The sequence below is a fragment of the Mus caroli genome, chromosome 7 (assembly GCF_900094665.2).
Source record: "Mus caroli chromosome 7, CAROLI_EIJ_v1.1, whole genome shotgun sequence".
NCBI classification, from domain to species: domain Eukaryota; kingdom Metazoa; phylum Chordata; class Mammalia; order Rodentia; family Muridae; genus Mus; species Mus caroli.
In genome coordinates this window covers 143,037,774-143,056,884 of record NC_034576.1, presented here as the reverse complement: position 1 = coordinate 143,056,884, position 19,111 = coordinate 143,037,774, and the positions used below count along the sequence as shown (strand labels likewise).

Below are 19,111 nucleotides of genomic sequence, written 5' to 3'. Positions count from 1 at the left end.
CATCCTTTCACTTGTCTCTTTGGGACAGTAAGTGTTGACAAACTTCAGGTCATGTGGGTGGGTGTTCTCCTGGATGACAGGGCGGGGCCCATTTGTCCCTTGACTTACTCTAGTGTTAACTCAGGCTTCTCTTCTACAGTCCCTCAAGAATCCCCATGTCATCTGCCCAGCCCTCCCTGAGCCACTTCCCGCTACACTACCCAGGTTTCTTCCAGTAACGATGCTAAAACCAACGGCAGGCATGACTCCGGGAAACCCCACTGAGCCTCCTGTTTTCCTGCCTGTGTGCAGTCATTACTAAGCACAGGCTGCCTCCTCCTTGGTGCCTCCTCAGAAACAGTTCAGGCTGTCTGCCAGGCAGAAGCACCCCATTACTGTTACGACCCATTTGACTGCGGCTGACAGCATGTAGCCGACCCAACAAGATTCCAGGAACTGGGGTCTTGTCTTCTATCCCTGTTCTTCATTGACAGCAGATGTGTGGTGATGTAGGAAATCATGAATGTTAAACAGAGTGACATCGGTTTTTGTTTAATGTCCTTTCACCTGACTACCTCAGTCTTGTCCCAAACCCTCCTCTATTCTGTGCCTCAGAGATCTCAGACTTGACCTTGTCTTACTTTCGCCTTCACAGAGTTACTAAGCCAGTGGTTGTGACTGAGTTAGTTGTCACAACTAGTGAGGCTTGGGTATGCGGATACTGCAGTGGGTGGCTGCGCCAGGACCAAAAAGTTAAGAAGAGGCCACTAGCCCTGTGCTCAGTGGGGCCAGAAGCAGGAACCATGACGCTTGGTGTGTTTTCTGACATACTTAAACAATTCCAACAGATTCTAAAATGTTTGAAACACAGCGTATGCCCCACATACAGGCTCTGGGCTGGCATCCAGCCCAGTCATGCTTACACCCTGTGCGCCCTGCTCCATTACCACCCTCATACATGCACGTTCATTTATGTGCCAGGGCAACTCTGCCCGTGGCTGCAGCCACATCCAAGAAACAACTTCACTTGTGGAAATGAAAGGTGGGTTCCCAGTCTTCACAGAGGGTTAGACTACCACAGTCCTAAACACAGGAAACTGGACCAAAGGCAGATGACGGAAATGTGAGGAGGAGAGAGAAGGGCTCCCCAGCTGGAGAGGGGTGTGGCTTCTCGAGGCAGCACCCCAGGACATGTCTGGAAGCAGCACCAGTTCTGAAGGGGAGCAAGGCCGCTGGCACCTTCAGTCAGGATCTGAGTCAGGGTCTGAGGAGAGCTGTCCCTCCATAGTCTCACACATCGCATCTTGCAGAGAAGTGAGGTGACCCCTGGGGCTCATCCCCATGGGTTGGATGACTCTATGCCTGAGGGAAAGCACAGTGGTTAGGGAAGGGACCTTGTGTGCAGGGCAGGGGGCTCTTGCTCATTTCTAGGCTGCTACTTGGACTAGGTTAACTATTAACTAGGCCCCGATCCTAACCACCACCTAACTAGCTTTGAGACGTTAGACAGTCCTTCACATTCTTGTCCTTGTCATCTAGAAACGGGGCTCAATGCTGACTGTACCCTCTTCTCTTTGCCAGAGGGTTACCTCTGGGGTAAGTTATCTCAGATGTCCAATATAGCCTCACCAGGATCCTCACCTCTAAGCCAGTGTCCTTGGGCTCACAAAACAATCATTCCCATGTCTTCGAGCTACAAGCCTTCCTCATAACACATACCTGGAGAGCTTGTCAAACATGTTCACTAGCTTCATGGCCTCATGTTCCTTCTGCTCCTCTGTCATGCCTTCCATAGGATTAGGCGGCTTCTCCTCCACCCTTCCAGTCACAGGGTTGATGCTACTTCCCAGGAACAGTGCGTGGGAAATGGGTTAGTGACGCTATAGGAAAAGTGGCACTTGGTGGGGCAGGTAGTCTCCATCTTCATGCTTAGGGCTGGGTTAGCAAGAACCCACCTTCTTGGTTTTGGTTTTGGTGGTGATGGGACTTCAGGAGGGAGAGGCCCCTCAAACACCAGCCTGACAACTCTTGCCCAGGACCTCCTAGATCCCAGATAGCTCACTTGCTGGGCCTTAGTACACCAAGGACATAACTTGTCGTCAGAATACAAGTTCCTGAATCCAGGTCTATCTATTCCTTATCCTGTCCTACGTACTACTGGTTCGAGCTGGGGAGGGAGTGGATAGGAGAATGGGGGTTATGAGGGAACCCAAGTATACATTAGGGGCACATACCTGGCCTTGGCTTCCCTGTACTCCTCTGTGTCCGTGTCCTCGTCCTCTGAGTACTGGCCCTCGGGTCGGCCCCCAGCCATGAGGCCCCTGGCAGCCAGGAGGCCGGCAGCATTCCCGTAGCCTGTGTACTTGATGAATCGGGGCACTGAAGACCAGGGCAGAGGTCAATGTGTGAATATGGCTGAGGCAGGGGAGGCCTGGGGTGTGGGCTCCCCCAACTCACCACTCTCAGAGCATAAGACAAAGAGGAACTCGGCAGCTACTCTCTTCACATCTGTATCCAGGTGTGTCATGAGGCGGACAAGCTTGTTTCGAAGCAGGTCCCCCACCTCAGGCCGAGTCCTCACATCCCTCAGAGGGGGCAGGACCTAGGGAGGCAGCTGACTCTAAGTGTTGGCTTGGAGCAGCCAGGAGCCAATAAAAAGGATACAGGCCAGATTCCCCAGCTCCGTCTCATTTGCAAGTACCTGGGCCTTCAGGAACTTCCTGGCAGGACGGTGCATGCGGGCACATTCTGTCAACACGTTCAGCACAGGTGCTACACACTCCTTCAGCCTGTGGGTCTGCAGAAGGGCTTCTGTCACTGACATATGCTCCCCAGGTAAGATGGAGCTACACTGCACAGTTCACCAGATGGTTCCTAACAACCTCTTATAAAGAGGCCATGCTGCCGGAAGTTAGCTAAGGGCCAAAGATGGTGCTGGGTGTCGATTAGCTTAAAAAGGTATAGATACATTAAAGCTAGTCATGGTGGTACAAGCCTGCAACTCCAGCACTTGGGAGGCAGGCAGATCTGAAGTTCAAGTTCATCCTTGCCTGTACCGGGTCTATGAGACCTTTAAGAAGAGAAAGTGAAGGAAACCAGACCCACTTCTGGAAAACTTTGTCACCTGGGTCAAACGACTCGCTTCTTTAAAACCAACGGCTACGCCTACGAACCAGGGCTATGGACGAAACAAAAGGATCTGACGCTGTCTGCACACCTGAGGTACACACTACCCTCAGGAAACAGCAAAAGCAAATAACAGATTTCCCATTCAAAGTGCCTCACGGACAGCACTCAGGGGCCAGTGTACCTGTCCCTTCCCTGTCTTCCCATTGTCTCCCTGGAGCCTAACACTAGCAGCCACAACAATAGGAGCAGGCAGCCACTTCTCCTCACCAAGCTCATAGGCGCTGAGCACCCTCTGCCCGGCAACATGGCTCCTCAGATCTAATGACTGTCAGTCTGTGGCTTTTAGCTGTGGGGGCTTCACACGGAGAGGCTGGGTCACCAGCTCTCTGGATGCCCCATGGAAACCCACAGGGGTCAGGTTACTTTTGGTTATGCCTCTTTAAGATGCAGAGGGACAGCTGGGGGGTGACGGTGGTGTCGGTACACATCTTTAATCCCAGCACTCAGGGGACAGAGGCAGACAGATCTCTGTGAGTCTGAGGCCAGCCTGGTCTACAGAGTGAGTTCCAGGAGAGCCAGAGTTACACAGAGAAACCCTGTCTTGAAAACAAAACAAAACAAAACAAAAAAAAAATGCAGAGGAACAACTGATGCCGCCTCTGGCTGCCCATGTATAGAAACATGAGGAGCCTGACGGTTGGAAGCGGGAACCAAAGGCTTCTGAGAACCACTTAGCAGAGCCACAGAGACCTAAGGGCTACCTTTCACTTTGGGACCCGAGAAGCTTGCTCTCCTCTGGTAATCAGCAGCAGGAGGGCTCACACACACGGTGTATCTGCAGGCTTCTGCGAGGGCCGCTGGCCACCGTCTAGCAGCACTACAGAGCAGTCAGAGCAACTGTCCACGATATATCGTCAAGCTGAGTTCTACTTGCCAGTACCAATGGTACAGAAACAGTAGTCACAACAGGTGCCCAAGCCCCTGGGTGTCCACATAGCAGGTCCCCACTCCTACCTGGTGTAGACGTTTCTCTAGGAAGGCGAGGAGGGCGCTGATCACATCCATGTTAACTCCCATGAACTCTAAGGATCCTTCGTGGAGCTCCAGGGCCAGAAGCACATCCAAACATTTGAGGGGCAAGTTCCCCAGGAGATTCACCGTGTGGCTGGGGGACAGACAGACGGAGGCCTCGACACAGTAATTATATTTAGCACAGATACACTCCCTGGCCCTTCTCCTGGGGTACACATGGGCTCGAAGGGTTGCACCGAAGGCAATAAACTATAGGCAAGCGGCAGGTGGTACCCCCAACTCAAGTTTGGTGGGGAGATTCTGAGGATGCCATCTGTGCCATTATGTCTGAGCTGAGATGCCAAGCAATCTCTCGAACCTGAGATGAGCTGAGGCACCAGCAAGAGACCATACTGCCTCCGCCTAAGGCCCTGTCTTTAAGTTCATAGCTCTTTTCTTAGTCATACCTGAGTTACCTAGGCTCTCTGGAAACAACACTGGTGCCCCATTCCCCCGATGAAGTCATACTCAAATGTGGGGCCTGGGCCCCCAGGTGCTTCTGATTCACAGCTAGGGTTAAGGACTTCTGTACCCATACCTAGGCACTCTTGCCATCCCCAACATTGTAAGCCCTACCCCTCACCCGTGGAACTCCTCTGTGCGGTCCCCAGCAGCTTCAACCATCACGCAGTGCCGCAGAAGAGTCCCCAGGTACCGGTAAAGGGCAGCATCTTCCTAACCAAAGACAGAGAGGGGCTCCTGTGAGAATAAGCCCCTGTCCTTGTAGCCCAAGGCAACATGGAGTTGATCCCTAGACCCTGTGCACAGCACACGTAGGGCTTTTGGCCACCTGAAGCACTGTGGAGAATACCCACCCGCAACCCCATGCACAGCATGGCTCAGAAACCTTCCCTGAGTTCCCACCTACACCATCCTCTAGTCCTTGCCATATCTGATACCCTGCAAGCTGAGGTACAAAGGGAAGCAAAATGTCCCACCTGAGCTAAGTCTCAGCCAAGACTTCCAACCTACCTCATCAACTTCCCTCTTGACAGAGTCAAAGGTGATATTAAAGAGCACTTTGAGGATCTCCATGGCCCTCTCGGTCTCTTGGGCTGGAAGCATCACCGGAGGGTTTTCTTTGGGGGCCACGCCCAGTGTTAGTTCCAGGGCATCAGTCAGCAGGCGCACACCGTGCAGCTCCTGAAACAGTTGCTGGCGCACATCCGTGCGAAGGGCTGTTAGCAGGAAAAGGAGCCTCAAGTCAAAGAACTGGACTTCGTGGGGATAGCTCCTCTTGCGGTAGAGTCCCACACGCTCCGCTAGCCTCACCACCAGGCGAGCCTCTGCTGCTAGTATCTGTGCTGTTGGACTGCTGAGCACAAGGTTACACAGGCATTTGAGAGACTCGAGGAGGACGTCCATGTCTGGGGACTGTGGGATGGGTTCCTCTGAGACGGTAATGTCAGCATAGCAGGCTAGTGCATGTAAGCTCTGGCGGCTGGCAAATGAGTCCAGGCAGCTGCGGTCTCGGGATAGGATTCGGATAGTCTGCAGCCAGGTGACACGGTGCTTTGGTGACAAGCCCTGCTCCAGGACGGAGACCAATAGCTTTGCGAGTCTCTGTGGGGACGGACAAAAGTGGTTCCACTAGGCCCTCTTCTTGGGGGCAGCCCGTGCCTGCCCTAGGAGCCCCTGGGGCTGACACCTACCTTCCTGTCCTCCTGCTGGGCATCATCGAAGGTGAAGCTCTGAGAATGCTGCAGGGAGACCCAGGAGGCTCAGATCCACATGCAGGTAGGACCCGTGCTCCTCGAGTCAGAGCAGCAGGTCTGCGTTCTACCTCTGAAGCAGCAGCCATCGCTCTGAACCTTAAGGCAAGGCCCACCCTAGCCTCCCATACACCTGCCCCACCACACGCCACCACAGAGCTACCCGAGGGACCAGCCCACCACCCACCACCGTGCTCCCTGCCACCACTAGCACGCACACCCCAGCGGAGTTGCGCGCACACCGGTGCTTCCTCTCTTCCTGAAATTTCCTCGGCAGCCGGATGCCTCTCACCTCCCGGTTGAACGACCGCAGAGCTTCTGTCACCGCATCTTCCTCTCCGGTCTCCAAGGCATCCGCAACTGCCCGGGGCTCCATGGCCCCTGGCACCGGGTGCTGGAAGGCTTGGGCTGGGAAGACGCAATCGGCCAAACCCCGGGGCTCCGCCCAGGTCCGGAAGCCCAGCGTCCACGCGTGAGGGATGCTGGGAGAGCAGCCGAGCCCAAGGGTGTGTACAGGCGCGGGGCTGGCCTCCGGCTTAAGGTGGAGCAACCCGGCTGTGGTCGCTGAGCGGCTTGTCTTGGAGCGGCGATGCTAGCTAACCAGGCAGTGTCCTCCTTTTGAGCCCTCCTCTCTAGCCCGAGTTCCTGGCAGGCGGGGGGTGGGGAGTGGGGTGTGGCTTGGCCCGCGCGTGGACCGTCCTCTTTACGCTCTTGTCCCTGTACTGTGATAAAAAAGGGAGCGCCGGCTCCTGGCCGCTTAGTCAGTTGGGGAAGACGATTCTCGCGATCCAGGTCTTGGAGCTCATCTTCCATAGGGACTAGGGAAAGAGAAGTACAACGCGACTTGGATGGTCAAAATAATGCACGTGGTGAGCGGGGCATAGTGATGCACACCTTGCAGAAACTAGCAGACCTATCTAAAAAAAAAATCAAAAGACTAAACCACCAAAGTAATGCGGTTATTCCCAAGAAGATTGCAGAGTGTATGAGGAAGGATCGGAGAGAAGGAAGTGAAGAACACCCGTGGAAAAGCCACTCCCGCGGGAGGAGCAACGGAGGGGCGGCCAGCCGCGGCGTGTCTGAGGTTAGAAGCGTAGGAGCGCTGTGTAGCGGGGAGCCAGGCCCGCACGCCACTTAGCTGAGTCGGTGCACCCCACAGTGACACACACAAACAGTGCTCTAGTGGATGATGTCACCCGCCGTGCTAACCGGCTCTGCCCCTACTCAGTGGCAGGCCCCGGCCGTTTCCTTCACCAGTCTCTTTCGGTTCTGCCTGTCCTCCCCATCCAGTTGGACTTGGCAGCGCCTGAGGCATCCGACTGATTTACTGAGCTGGTTCCTAGCCTCTGCTCCAAATTTGGGACTGAGCTCCCACAGTAACACCCACAGCGCAGGACTAATATTGCTGACCAATCCGTGGGTCCGAATGCCGGTGGCCCGCCCTTCCCTTATTTACATTCCCGAGAAGCACTCCAGGTCTGTTTCTTCCGCTTCAGAACCTTCTCCCGGAAGTTATTAGACCCGAGGCGGAACCGGAAGACCCGGGTACTGGTGCCACGTCCGTTGCTGTGCTGCGAACTCCCTGAGTGGGACCCTGGAGGGCGCGATGGCAGATTGGACTCGAGGTGAGGGCACCTGAAAGGCAGTAGGGGTAGGAGGCGAGGTCTAAGTCTGGAGCTGGAGACATCGCTCGTTTCTCGGTGGAGGGACCTGTGTTGGGTGGCGCTTACGTATCCCTGGAAAAACAGGGCCGGATTTTGCCTGGCGCTGCCTTGGAACCCAAGCGGCATGCCATCAGTTTTGTGTGTGGTTGATGCCAAGAGCTGGAAGCAGAGGGTCCAAGCAGGGTTTTACTAATGAGGGGCCCGAGTGCCTCGGTTCACACACATTCCCCGCCCCGGTGCCTGTGTTCAGTGTGACAGCTGTGATACTGATGCTTCGCCCATACTGATGACTATGCTGTGGTCGGTAGGACACAGCCGTCTGTCTTTCAGAGTCTGGTCGCACTTGTTGGCTGGTGCTGCTGGCCTTCCCCTTAACGTGGGTCACATCGAGGCTGGGTGGTTTTTTTATGCTTCAGACCGGTGCCGGTCACACTTAGGGGGGTGGTTCTCAACTACATACTGTGACAGAAATTCTTCTTGTCTAGTCCCTGTCCATCGGAGTTAGGTTTCCACAGGCACAGTGCTCTGAGGATTCCAGAGATTCTGTGTGGGTTGCAGACATAGGGCGAGGTAGTTTCTATAGTAGAGGGACTTTCTGACACTTACCTTGGTTCTGATTTCCAAGTCGTCCCCACACAGCCTTCCTGTCACCTGCTGTGCCGGCTGTTCTGTTTTCCCTATGGGCCCCACACCCTCAGATGACAATTTCAGCTAAGGCAACCCAAGGGTCGTGTATGTAGATTGATTGGATCTTCAGTTTCCCCTGCCCGTCCTTGCCTGGGCATGCACACAGGTACTCACATGACCCATGCTACATGTCTGATGTGTAGGTGGTCTACCTGTTGGAGCATAGGGTGGGATGTGCTAGGTTAGCAGAAGTATGTGGGGGAATGCGCTTAGATGTCTCCACTGGAGTGAGGAATCAGGGACCACATTTCTGAGGGAATGCTATCCTTCCGCCTCTTTTCTCTCGCAGCTCAGAGCTCTGGTGCTGTGGAGGACATTCTCGACAGAGAGAACAAGCGGATGGCTGACAGCCTGGCCTCCAAGGTGACCAGGCTTAAATCGGTCAGTGGTGGCCCTCTTCCCTTCCATGACATACTTTGGTGAGTGGGGCTGAGAGGGGAGCAAGGAGGCCGTGTGCTGTCTGTGGGCATTGCTGACTGGAGAAATGCTTCAGGTAATAACATGGCCTTTTTTTTTTAGCTTTCTCTGGTAATAGGTACTTAGCAGAGTCGTGGGTAAAATGTAGCTGGTCTGAAGGGAAGGTGGGCACTGCTCTCTGTGGCTTTGCTTGACGGTGCCTTCTGTATCCCAACCAGCTGGCTTTGGACATCGACAGGGACACAGAGGACCAGAACCGTTACCTAGACGGCATGGTAAGTGCCCGCGGTACGTACAAACCACGTAGTCAGCTTCGCCCACCTGCCGTCTGCTCTGCTGGGTCTTCGGTGCTAGTGTGGTTGGGTCGTCAAGGGTCCCAACTCTATGTGACCCTGTTGGGTCTCTCCCACAGGACTCAGATTTCACAAGTGTGACTGGCCTACTCACGGGGAGTGTGAAGCGCTTTTCCACGATGGCACGGTCTGGGCGAGACAACCGGAAGCTTCTGTGTGGTATGGCCGTGGTCTTAATCGTGGCCTTCTTCATCCTCTCCTACCTCTTGTCGAGGACAAGGACGTGAGCCAGTGGGAGCCAAGGGCAGCCAGGCTTTTATACACCTGGCATCCTGGTTTCCTAAGGACCTGACTACAAAAAAAAAAAAAAATCCCTTTGAAATTATCATCCTGGGTCATTCATCTTCCTAAGTCAGGACGACTGCAGCTGCCTCTGTCATAATGAGCTCATCTTGGCTTGTCCTGTGTATGAAGGAAGAAGAAAAGGGCAAAACCCAGTGCTACTCCCTGGTGCTAAAGACACTGGCAGAGCCAGAGCCATGTTGTATGAGAACGAGCCAGGTCTATGCAAAGCATCTGTGAGTCCCGAATGGGCCCACTGTGGCCAGCGGCCACACTCCTCAGAAACCAGTATCTTAAGGGTCTTCTGGTTTGCCCTAACCTGTTTATGCCTGGTTTAAACCCGTGTCTGTGTCCTTGAAGAGTCTGAAACTGACAACCAGAAGGGAATATGGCCATGAGCCCTCTCCAAATGATGGTCATTGGCTGAGGCTACTGATGAGGAGTCGACCTAGGCAGGCTGTACCCACCAGTCACTGGCAAGAGGCAAAGCCGTGGATAGAGGAGTGGACTGCAGTCCAGAGGCACTGGACTAAGCTCCTTCTGGGCCACAAGGCCACGTGTCCAGGAGCACAGGCACAGATGTGTGTGTCCTTGGGATTGAGAATCTTCTCAGTGTCAAAGATGTCTCCACCCCCAGACAGACAGACAGACAGAGAGCTGTACCAGGTGGCTTTTCAGAGCCAGGCCGTGCTGGAGTGGTCTCTCTGCTGGGGATCCTTATGGGGCCTGAGGCCACCTAAGAAATCATTTGTGTAGTGGGAGCTTTTGACCTTGTACTGAACCTTGCCCTACCCTGTACAGCCAGTCTCCCTTGGTGTGAGGGAGATTGAGCCACCTCCTCGTTGCATAACTCCACAGACTTGCCTGCTCTGCCGGCCCTCCCTGCTGCCTTGGCCAGCCCCATTTGCACATAAACCGACCTGTGGGGCTGACAGGGCCAGCAGCTTATGAGGACCTAGCACTTTGTGTCTTCACATAAAATATCTTTAAGACATGAGCTATGAAGTTCTGTGCTCGTCTCTATGTCTGTGTTCTTGTCTCTCCCTTTCCCTACACTGGCTCACTGTGCCTATGAGGCCAGCCATACCGTGAGGCTCGTTGGCCCATAACCACTCCCCCTGAGTTCTAAATGAAGCCAGATCTTGCCATACTCTGGCCTTTTAATGCCGGTAGCCATGCCTTGCTCTAGCACTAGGTACCCATCCCCTTCTTCCTTTAGCGAGCAACTTTTCTCAGAACATGTTGACCTTAGATGTATTTAGCCATTGCATTGTGTCTGCCTGAGCCTCAAACCTTCTGAAGGAGGAGTGCCCATCCTTTGTTTTGCCCACCCACCCCTCACCCCCAAAGTGCAGCTTGCTCTACACTGCTGCTCTGTGGCTTTGCTGTTCGCCCCACACATTTCCTGCTGGGCTCTTCTAGCTTGACCCTCATTCTGAGGCCTCCCTTTGTAGGCACTTCATTTTTGTGTCCCAGCATCTGTGGACTAGGGCTTTGGCTTTGCCCTCTGCTTTGTCACCAGGCATGGTAATAGCTGCCGGCATCATTCTTCCATCTAGAGCCACAGCAAGCATGGTCATGCCTGAGCTTTGGCTCCCAGAACTGTGAGCTGCTGACTTGTACTTTGTGGGAATGTGGCTAGACCCTAGGGCACTTTGCTGATTTGTTTCTGGGAGATGATAGCTTGCTGTGCATCCCTGGCTGCTGCTTTGAACTGTGGCCTTAGGCTCCTGAATGATGATGGCATTACAGGCACATGCGTCCACACCTGGCTTCCTGAAGCACTTGCAACAGCCAGTTCTTTCTCTTTCTGGTGTAAACCAGATCTAGCTTTCCGCTTTTGGTGGTAACTTCCTCTAGAGCAGGGTCCTTGCCATCTCTCTCCTTCCCATCCCACCGCAACCCCAAATGTGGCTAGTTTTCCCCTCCGGTCTCCACCCTGGGCCCACCTCAGCTACTTTGAGGATCAGGGTTTGTAGCCCCTGTTACATTCAGCTCTTCTTTGCATGAGTCATGTGAAGGGGGATACCAGCTCCACAGCCACTGGGTCAGACCAATGTCCCGAAGGTCATAACCTTACCCTCCAACTCAGGCCTTATCCCTGGCACTCCCTCTAATGCCTGGGTGAGTCCTGAACACCAGCAAGCTGTAAGATGAGAGGGTGCCCAGTGTGAGGGGCTGTGAGTGCAAGCAACCAGGTCCATCCTGTAGTTCAAAGCCTTGGTAGTAAAGACTTGGAGTCAGTGTGTTCCTTGCCCTCATTTCCCAGGAATTTGAGTTATTTTGAGCCAACCCTAATCTCTGGCTGGCCTTGGGCACTGAAGTCTACCCTGGCTCATCTTCCAGAGATGCCTTATCTCCCAGACTTTGGGCAGGACAGCCACAGATCCACCAGCTTCCTTCTGTGTGGCCCTTCTCTGCCAACCTGTGGGTAGGGTGGTAATAGATAGCATTACCTCCTAAGGGCTGAGGGACAAAGGTTAAGTTGTATCAGACACGCAGGCTTGTGCAAGTAAAGGCCCCCACCAGGTGTGTTGGGTCACACCACTTATTTTGCACTGACCTGCTACAAAGTGGACGTCATACTGCATGCCTGCTTCCTGAAGCTGGGCCTGAGACCCTGAGAACCTCTGCAGATACTGTCCTCAGGCCCAGCTGAGATGCCAGCTTTCCTGCACACATCCTACTGGCTGTTTCCTGAGCTTTGTACTTAATAGCAGGAAAGAGATCGCGTCCTAATATTGCTTTCGTGGTCAGAACTTGAAGCTCAGTGGATATGGCTGTGTTTGGCTGTGCCTAGGCCTTCCTGACAGGTTGGCAGGTAGGCTGGAGTTGTATCCCCCTTGAAAGCCCGGGGGTCCGTACTGACAACTGACGTGAGCTGTTGTGAAGTGGTTGCCAAACCTTGCACATCTGGAACTTCTTTACAACATACACACACACACACACACACACACACACACACACACACACACACACACGGCATTGGCACTTTTGTTGTACCCCATTTTCTTTTTCTTTTTTGTTTTTTTGAGACAGGGTTTCCCTGTGTAGCCCTGGCTGTCCTGGAACTCACTCTGTAGACCAGGCTGGCATCGAACTCAGAAATCTGCCTGCCTCTGCCTCCCAAATGCTGGGATTGAAGGCGTGCGCCACCACTGCCCGGCTTTGTTGCACCCCATGTTCAAGCTGTTCTGGATTCCTGGCTCGCAGAGGCAGCCTGGGTGTAGAGGCGGAACTCTGAGCCTCCCAGCCCTTCTGATTTCTCTATAGGACCTGTAGGCCAGGAAGCCAGGACAGGGCCTGTCTGGACAGGCTTTGTCCTTTCCCCAAGATAAACCCTTGCAAGTGCAATCTGTGGTTTATTTAATAATTTGGACATGGCAAGAAACCAGATTAACAAACAAGAGATAGCATAGAAAAAAATAACTTGTCAAAACCGTCCAAACTAGCGTGCTCTGTGGTGCAGGGCCAGGCTGTCAGCGGACCCCATTGGTGACTTGTCCAATCCATTGCCAGCCCAGCACATTTCTGTGGGAGGATCGTAGTCACAGAGAACAGAGGCTATTCCACATCGACAACCAAGGGTGTCATGTAGTCGGAATGCTTGATGCCAAAGGTGACAGTAGGAGCACAGGGCTTGTTCAAGGTCACCTAGGAGGAGGAGGACTGTGAGGAGCTTTCTCAACCTGGGGCTGGAGGGAGGGGCTCAGTCCCTCCTGAACTTGCGCCCAAGGTTGCCAGTGTAAAGGCCAAGCTGTGTTTGGTAACCCTGTTAACTGGGGACAGTGGGCCAGTCCCTGGGGATGAGGCTACCCAGCTCAGGTTTTCTGTAACTGAAAGGGTGCCATCAGAGTCACAGCTGCAAATGCACACGTTCCTAAGGGTGCATCCCTCCTGCTCCCCCACCCCGCACACACTTGCAGAGTGGAGGCCTTCCCTATACATAGTGGATCATTTCCCCTGAGCCCTATCTGACCCCTCTAGTTTCTGGACCTTCTCAGGGCTGTGGGCTCCTGGTCCTGGCTTCAGGGTCTTATCCCCTGGGGGCTCCACCCGGGCAGCCATGGTGTACTGTGGAGCCTTGAACTTGGTCACTTGAACCTCAGTCTGACGGTATGCCGCAGGACCTGGAGTCTGGAAGATGAAGAGGGCTCAGACCAGCTTGGCTTTCCTAGGGCATAAGGCCCCAGAGGATAGGGCTAGGTTGGGGACCTTGATTCACCAAAGGCCTTAAGCTGCCTGACAGCCATGGGAACAACACACTTCTGTTTATGGGGTAGGGTGTTACTATCAATTTCAGCCTTAGTGAAGTGACATTCCCAGTGTGACAATCTTGTGTCCGTACTTCATGGGGTAGTATGTGCAAGGCCCCTTTTCCTGTTGGGACACTATCCTGCTGGTCTTGAGGGCAGAAGCCAGAGGCTGGTGGGGCCAACATACTCCTGTAGTACTACTAGGTGTTATGTGCCCACTCCAGGGTCTTTGCACTAACTGTTAGTACAGGCAGACATTTCTTCCCCAACTATCTCAAGGCTCTCCCCCCCCACTTTGCTCTCTGGGCAGTAACCCCACTAACACCTTAGCTTGTTCTCAGTATTATCACATCTCCCAAGTTGGTCTCCTGGCCCCTCCCCATTACTGTATGTAGCCGAGCGTGTGGATGGCACCCAGAGGAGAAGGGAACCCAAGAGCTTCAACAGGGCAGTTGTTAGCTGGGCATTTGTGGGCCTTGGGGAAGAGGGTCAGAAAGGTCATTGGGGCCAGGCTTTGTACTCAGCTGGGGTGACCCTTGCCTTGTGCAGGTCGTCGCTGAAGCTGCCCAGCTTGCTGCGGCCCTTGATGGAGAAGGAGGGCTGGGAGACCTTGCCCACCGTGTGGGGCCCCATCACCACAGGCAGCATGTATGCAGCAGGGCCTGTGGGTGATGGGAGCCTCAGGCTGGGACAGGCCCACCACCTCCCACCTGGGATGCCCTCTTCCTTTGGAAGTTCTATGTTGGGCTACCCTTCTTCCACCCCGACCGAGACCCCCAACCCCCATCCCATCAGTTGGTTGCCCGGGCTGCAGCAGACCTGGAGTGCTGTCCACTCGGAAGGTCTTAGTCCGGGCAGAAATGGAATGGCTGGGTGCTGAGTCGAACACATGCTTGGTAGATTTCTCTGGAAAGTAATCACCTGGAGAGGAGGGAAGGTGTGCAGGAATGACAAGAACCTGGGGTTCCACATCCCACCCCGCCCCAGCACCTGAGTGTCCAGGAGGGGTGTCCCAACAGTTAAGACACAAGGCTTCTAGACCCCAACATTGAGGTTGAACAGATTTGGTCAGGGATGTCCACAGTAGAAATACAGGCTCCAGGGCTGTTTTCAAGCAGTGAGCATGAGATCTGGTGTGGGCCTTGTCCCTGGACTCCAGGTAGAGTAGGGTTGGTGGGCTTCAGGCTCTGCTGTTCAGGCCTGACAGTGTCTGTTCCCAGAAGCAGGAGAAATGAGGCCATCTGGCCTTCACAGAGCTGGACATGCATATTAGGGCCTGGAGCAGAAGGTAGGGGTTACTCACCCGGGCCGGGGGTCAGCAAGGTCTTGGTATGGTAGCGCCCCAGGATGGAGTAGGCAGGGCCAAGGTCCTTGCCAGTCTTCAGGATCTTGGGGTTCACACTGTAGCGGGGCCCCGGGGAGCAATTCTCCGCCAAGAGCATGGGAGCCCCACGGAAGCTGTAGGCCGGTGCTCGGAGTTTGGTGGGTGTGTGCTTCACAAAGCCTGTGGGCACACGGGCTCAGGGCTGCTGGAGCCAGACATCCTTCTCTCCAATGGGAGTCAAGGATTAAGCCCAGATCCATCCCAGCCCACACCAATCTTGGCTTCTTCCCCTGTCCCCAACAAGCCCCAGGCCTTAGGCAATCTTACCCGTGGTGGGTGGAATCAGGTACTTGGGTCCAGGACTGCTGTAGAGGGCCATGATGGGCCCCCGGGGGCGATGGGGCCTCCAGGTGCCCACCCATACCTCCTCTGCCATGGCTGGCTCTGTCCATGGACAAGAGGGTGACCAGGTGCTGGGATGCCCTCCCTGTTGCATCTCATTCCTGGCCCTCATGTTCCCATCCCTGGTACTGCTGATATTGCATCCTGCAGACCCAAGCCTTGCCCCGTGGAGACATGGAAGTCTCAAGTAGTTACAAGCAAAGAGAGCTCCCCATCTGATGTGGTTTGCTCACCCCTACCCAGCTCCAAGATAATGGGTGGGAGTCATGCCTTCAGGACAGGCCCAGAGGAGCTGCTCTGGCCCTGCACTGACTACTCTTTTGGCTCTGAAGGAGCTCGGGCTGGTCAAAGAACCCTGGGTGCAACTTTCCAAAGAGCTGTCTGGCAAGGGTCCAGAGCTTCTTGGCTGAGCTGTGTCATGGGTGGGAGGGGAGCAAATCGGGAGGCCTCACCTCCTCTGTGCAGGAATGGGCTTTAGGACCCAGCCTCCTCACCGGTGGCCTGTCCCCCTGGCGTCTGTGCCAGGCAATTCCCTAAAAAGGAACATGGGGAGAAAGGGAAGCTTTCTCTTTCTCCCCCAGTTTTGAGAACTGGGGAGGGGTCCCTGCCCCTGAGCTCTAGAATGTGGCTTTGTCCCACAAGAAGTTCTAGATCATAGTGTGTGTAATGGAGACAATGACCTCTGGCCCAAGGCCTCTCTCTTCAGATGTTACCTTTTCCAGAGATCCTGTTTGGAGGAACTAACCCTCTCCAGGGAGCCCCCATCCTCTCCGTGGACTTCTCCTTTTGGGGCTATGCACATCTCCAGCGACCACATGAGTCTCCAGGAACTCCCACCTCTTCAGGGAGTCCCCAACTCTCCAAGGAGCTCCCACTCTCTCCAGGGAACTCCTCTTCCAGAGACCAACCCAACCTCTCCAGGGACCTCCTTACTCTCCAGGTTCTTTAACTCTTTGTGTGGGCTGGGACAAATGTAGATATAGTGAGGTTGCAGGTTTCTCCTTAGCTTTGGCCCAGTTCAAGCCACTGATTTGGGGAAACTGGGGGCAGGGGTTTCTGACTACTGGGGATCTTGGGAGTGCAGGCTTGGGTTGGAGACTGGGTTGATTGTGGTGGGCATAACCAGAGAGGTTGCTTTCTCCCTACAGCTCCCCAGAGCTTGTCCTTTCAGTTTCCCTGCTGGCAAAGCCCACCCCTCAGAACCCCCTGTGTTCAGTCAGGGTTTCCCTACTTGACCTCAGTAAGGCTCTTCAGGTTCTGGCTCAGGCTGGACTCTCTTTCCTCGGGTGATTTTGGGAAGAGAGGTTGTTTTCAAAGCTCCCAGAACGTATGTATCAGTTGGCTGTGCTCTTGCCTTTTTTTTTTTTTTTTTTTTTTTTTTTTTATTTTTAAGCACAAGCCCTGCCAGCCTGCCTTTCTGTGTTAGGCTCCTTTTATCCCCATCCTTCCTAGATAGCTCCCTGTGTTCATGTGGTTCCCCGAGGCCAGTCTCACACATTGCTTCTGGAAAGTGACCTTGGATTATGAGTTTGTATCTTTTGATGGGGTGCCTTTGATGGGGCTTTTTGTGTGTCCCTGTGTTGCAGGGAAAGAGAGAAGCCAGCGCATGGGCTGCAGTAGGCTTTATTGATTTAACAGTTCGAGGGTGAATTTATTCGTGAAGAAGCAGTGACTGTGGCACATCCATGGCCGCTGTAGGGCTGGTCCTGTCGCTCATGGAAGTCAAGCCATATTTCGGGTCTGCTTATGTGTCCTCTTGAGCATCTAGCACTTGCACCTGAAAGAGAGATGTGTGGAGACCAGGAGACCTGGTAACCAACAACCAGATCCCCCAGTCCCACCGGCAGACAGGGCTGTGCACACCAGTGGGAGTAGACAGACTCCTGAGCTTGGCGATCCACCCCTCCTAGCACCTTGGGGAGGGGCTGTGTGCACATGTACTGCCTAGGTGGGATGTAGTTCTTTTGGGGTGGGGGGAAGCAGTCCTAAGAGACTTTGGAAACTTCTCTGTGAGGTCTCCACCTCTGCTTGCTGATGGAGATCTAGGGATTGGGTAGGACTGGTGATCCAGCACCAGGAGGGTCTTGGAAAGAACTGCAGACATTTGGGGATGAGAGTCCCAGCCCGATTACCAGCAGCTTGACCAGTTGCTCCTTATGCACAGGCTGTAGTTCATCGATGCAGGACTTGAGCTCTCTCAGCGCTGACTTGGCCATGTCATTGACGTTGTACTTGCCCAGGGGCCCTTCGTAGAGTTCTTCCGGGGTCCCCACCAGGAGTGTTTGCAGGAATTCCATGAAAAACTCATTGTCATCCTCCTCTGCTCTAGTCAGCCCTATGTTGCAAAGGGGGATACAATGCCGAGGGAGGGACTTGATCTCCTGTCCTTGTCTTTCTAGCACTCCCAGGGCAACCTGCAGATCCCTTCCCCATCACCACTAGTGGGAGCTGCTGTGGTTTTCCCCCTGACTTCCTGACCTCACCAGGGAAGAAAAGGGGGATTTCTTCCCCTGGGCTAACTGGATCCAGAGGGTCAGGTCAAACCGGATTGCTCCAGGGTGGGCGGCATTGGCCTCGGTGGTTAGTTAGTGTTAGGTCAGGGTGGGTTGGGAGAGAACTGGTGTCAACGGATTTCCTGCACTTAGGGGGTGGGGTCTGTGACACTGGTAGGCATTGCCCACCTGATCCCAGGATTTCAGCCTCTTGGGGCCCCTTACCTACCGAAAGTGCTAGAAACAAGGCCCAGACTTACCACAGATGCAGAGCAGGGTTAGAGCCACCAGCAAAAGAGCGCTGCTCCCTTTCATGATGACAGTCACAAGAACTGCTTGGGGGATACCAGGCTTTTATGCTGTAGAAGGTGGCACCTTGCCCGGGGGGCGGGGCATACCTTTCAGGACCTGGCAGGACAACTGGGCCAGGCATGTCACTGTGCTCCATTAGGTGCCAAGAAGTGCCAAACTTGAGTGGATCATAAGGGGGCAGTTGGCAAACATGTCGGGGTAAGTGGAATACATCCTGGTCTGGGTAAACCTAGTGCTAGTTAACCAGGAGGAGCGGCAAAGGTCATGCCTGACCTCCCCCGTGCTCTGACAGCTTCTGGGATCCGTCTAGATCTTTGTGGTTGGGACCCCCCCCCTCCCCCCTCTGCTTAATGAGCTGCCTGTCCTAGTCCTCAGGCTGAGGCCACCCTACTGCTGCAGGTGGGAGAGGAGCCTGGGAACATGAGGTCAGAGGGGTGGGGGCCTCCCAGAGTGGAGGACGCTGAACCACCAGGAGGTCTGACGTTTGGAGTCAGTGTCCCGGTTGGGTGGCCTAAGAGTTGCAGCTGCGTGTTGTCTCGCCTTCTCCTATCCTCTACTGCCACCTGGCGGCTTGATGGCCTTTCTTACATGGTGCTGGTTGCAGATCGACTGAGAATTTTGCAAAGCAGAATCCTCCTCCTACCCCCTGTCAGAGTGGGCCTCACTATCCCATGTCTGAGCAGGGCATGATGGTGCCTTCATTACCCCACCCTTTCTTTGATTATACTTAGCCTTGCATATGCTCTGCCTGACATAGCCCCCAGATCCTTGTTCTAGCCCCTTTCAAGAACTGTTCCAGTGTTTGGGGTTCTTGTTCCAGTGTTTGGGGTTCGGGGACTCCTGCCTATAATGAATATTCTCTAACCTCCTTTGTTAGCATGAAACTAATCTATAGTGATGGGACCTGTTTATGTGCATAAGTCTATGAATGCAGGGCCGATTGTACAGTGCAGCGTCTGTCACCACAGTCAGTAGTCTATGAATGCAGGGCCGATTGTACAGTGCAGCGTCTGTCACCACAGTCAGTAGTC

At 54.2% G+C, this 19,111-nt stretch overlaps 5 protein-coding genes across 5 annotated transcripts in view; 2 read left to right on the top strand and 3 right to left on the bottom strand.

The window, feature by feature from the left end:
• Positions 1–515: 515 nt before the first annotated feature.
• Positions 516–6,458, bottom strand: Ric8a (RIC8 guanine nucleotide exchange factor A). The gene is made up of 10 exons (XM_021166312.2): positions 6,184–6,458; positions 5,832–5,879; positions 5,152–5,742; positions 4,763–4,854; positions 4,123–4,273; positions 2,681–2,776; positions 2,437–2,581; positions 2,214–2,358; positions 1,699–1,818; positions 516–1,341 (listed from the first exon to the last, which is right to left on the bottom strand). Exons 1-10 carry the CDS (start codon positions 6,265–6,267, stop codon positions 1,221–1,223), a joined length of 1,593 nt encoding a protein of 530 aa, XP_021021971.1. The 5' UTR covers positions 6,268–6,458; the 3' UTR covers positions 516–1,220.
• Positions 6,459–7,258: 800 nt separating this feature from the next.
• Positions 7,259–10,299, top strand: Bet1l (Bet1 golgi vesicular membrane trafficking protein like). The gene is made up of 4 exons (XM_021166321.2): positions 7,259–7,516; positions 8,532–8,623; positions 8,878–8,934; positions 9,072–10,299. Exons 1-4 carry the CDS (start codon positions 7,498–7,500, stop codon positions 9,237–9,239), a joined length of 336 nt encoding a protein of 111 aa, XP_021021980.1. The 5' UTR covers positions 7,259–7,497; the 3' UTR covers positions 9,240–10,299.
• A 2,348-nt stretch (positions 10,300–12,647) lies between these two features.
• Positions 12,648–15,875, bottom strand: Odf3 (outer dense fiber of sperm tails 3). Its single transcript, XM_021167879.2, has 7 exons — positions 15,729–15,875; positions 15,202–15,318; positions 14,854–15,054; positions 14,370–14,471; positions 14,091–14,212; positions 13,291–13,431; positions 12,648–12,948 (listed from the first exon to the last, which is right to left on the bottom strand). Exons 2-7 carry the CDS (start codon positions 15,308–15,310, stop codon positions 12,859–12,861), a joined length of 765 nt encoding a protein of 254 aa, XP_021023538.1. The 5' UTR covers positions 15,311–15,318; positions 15,729–15,875; the 3' UTR covers positions 12,648–12,858.
• A 1,008-nt stretch (positions 15,876–16,883) lies between these two features.
• On the bottom strand, positions 16,884–18,135 carry Scgb1c1 (secretoglobin family 1C member 1). Its single transcript, XM_021167484.2, has 3 exons — positions 18,029–18,135; positions 17,409–17,611; positions 16,884–17,053 (listed from the first exon to the last, which is right to left on the bottom strand). The coding sequence occupies exons 1-3, from the start codon at positions 18,081–18,083 to the stop codon at positions 17,021–17,023; spliced, it is 291 nt and encodes a 96-aa protein (XP_021023143.1). The 5' UTR covers positions 18,084–18,135; the 3' UTR covers positions 16,884–17,020.
• Positions 17,977–19,111, top strand: part of LOC110298312 (zinc finger protein 2 homolog) — a 36,423-nt gene continuing 35,288 nt past the window's right edge. Inside the window, exon 1 of the mRNA XM_029479842.1 lies at positions 17,977–18,278. The gene's annotated coding sequence lies outside the window, so the exon portion shown is untranslated. The remainder of the gene's footprint in view (positions 18,279–19,111) is intronic.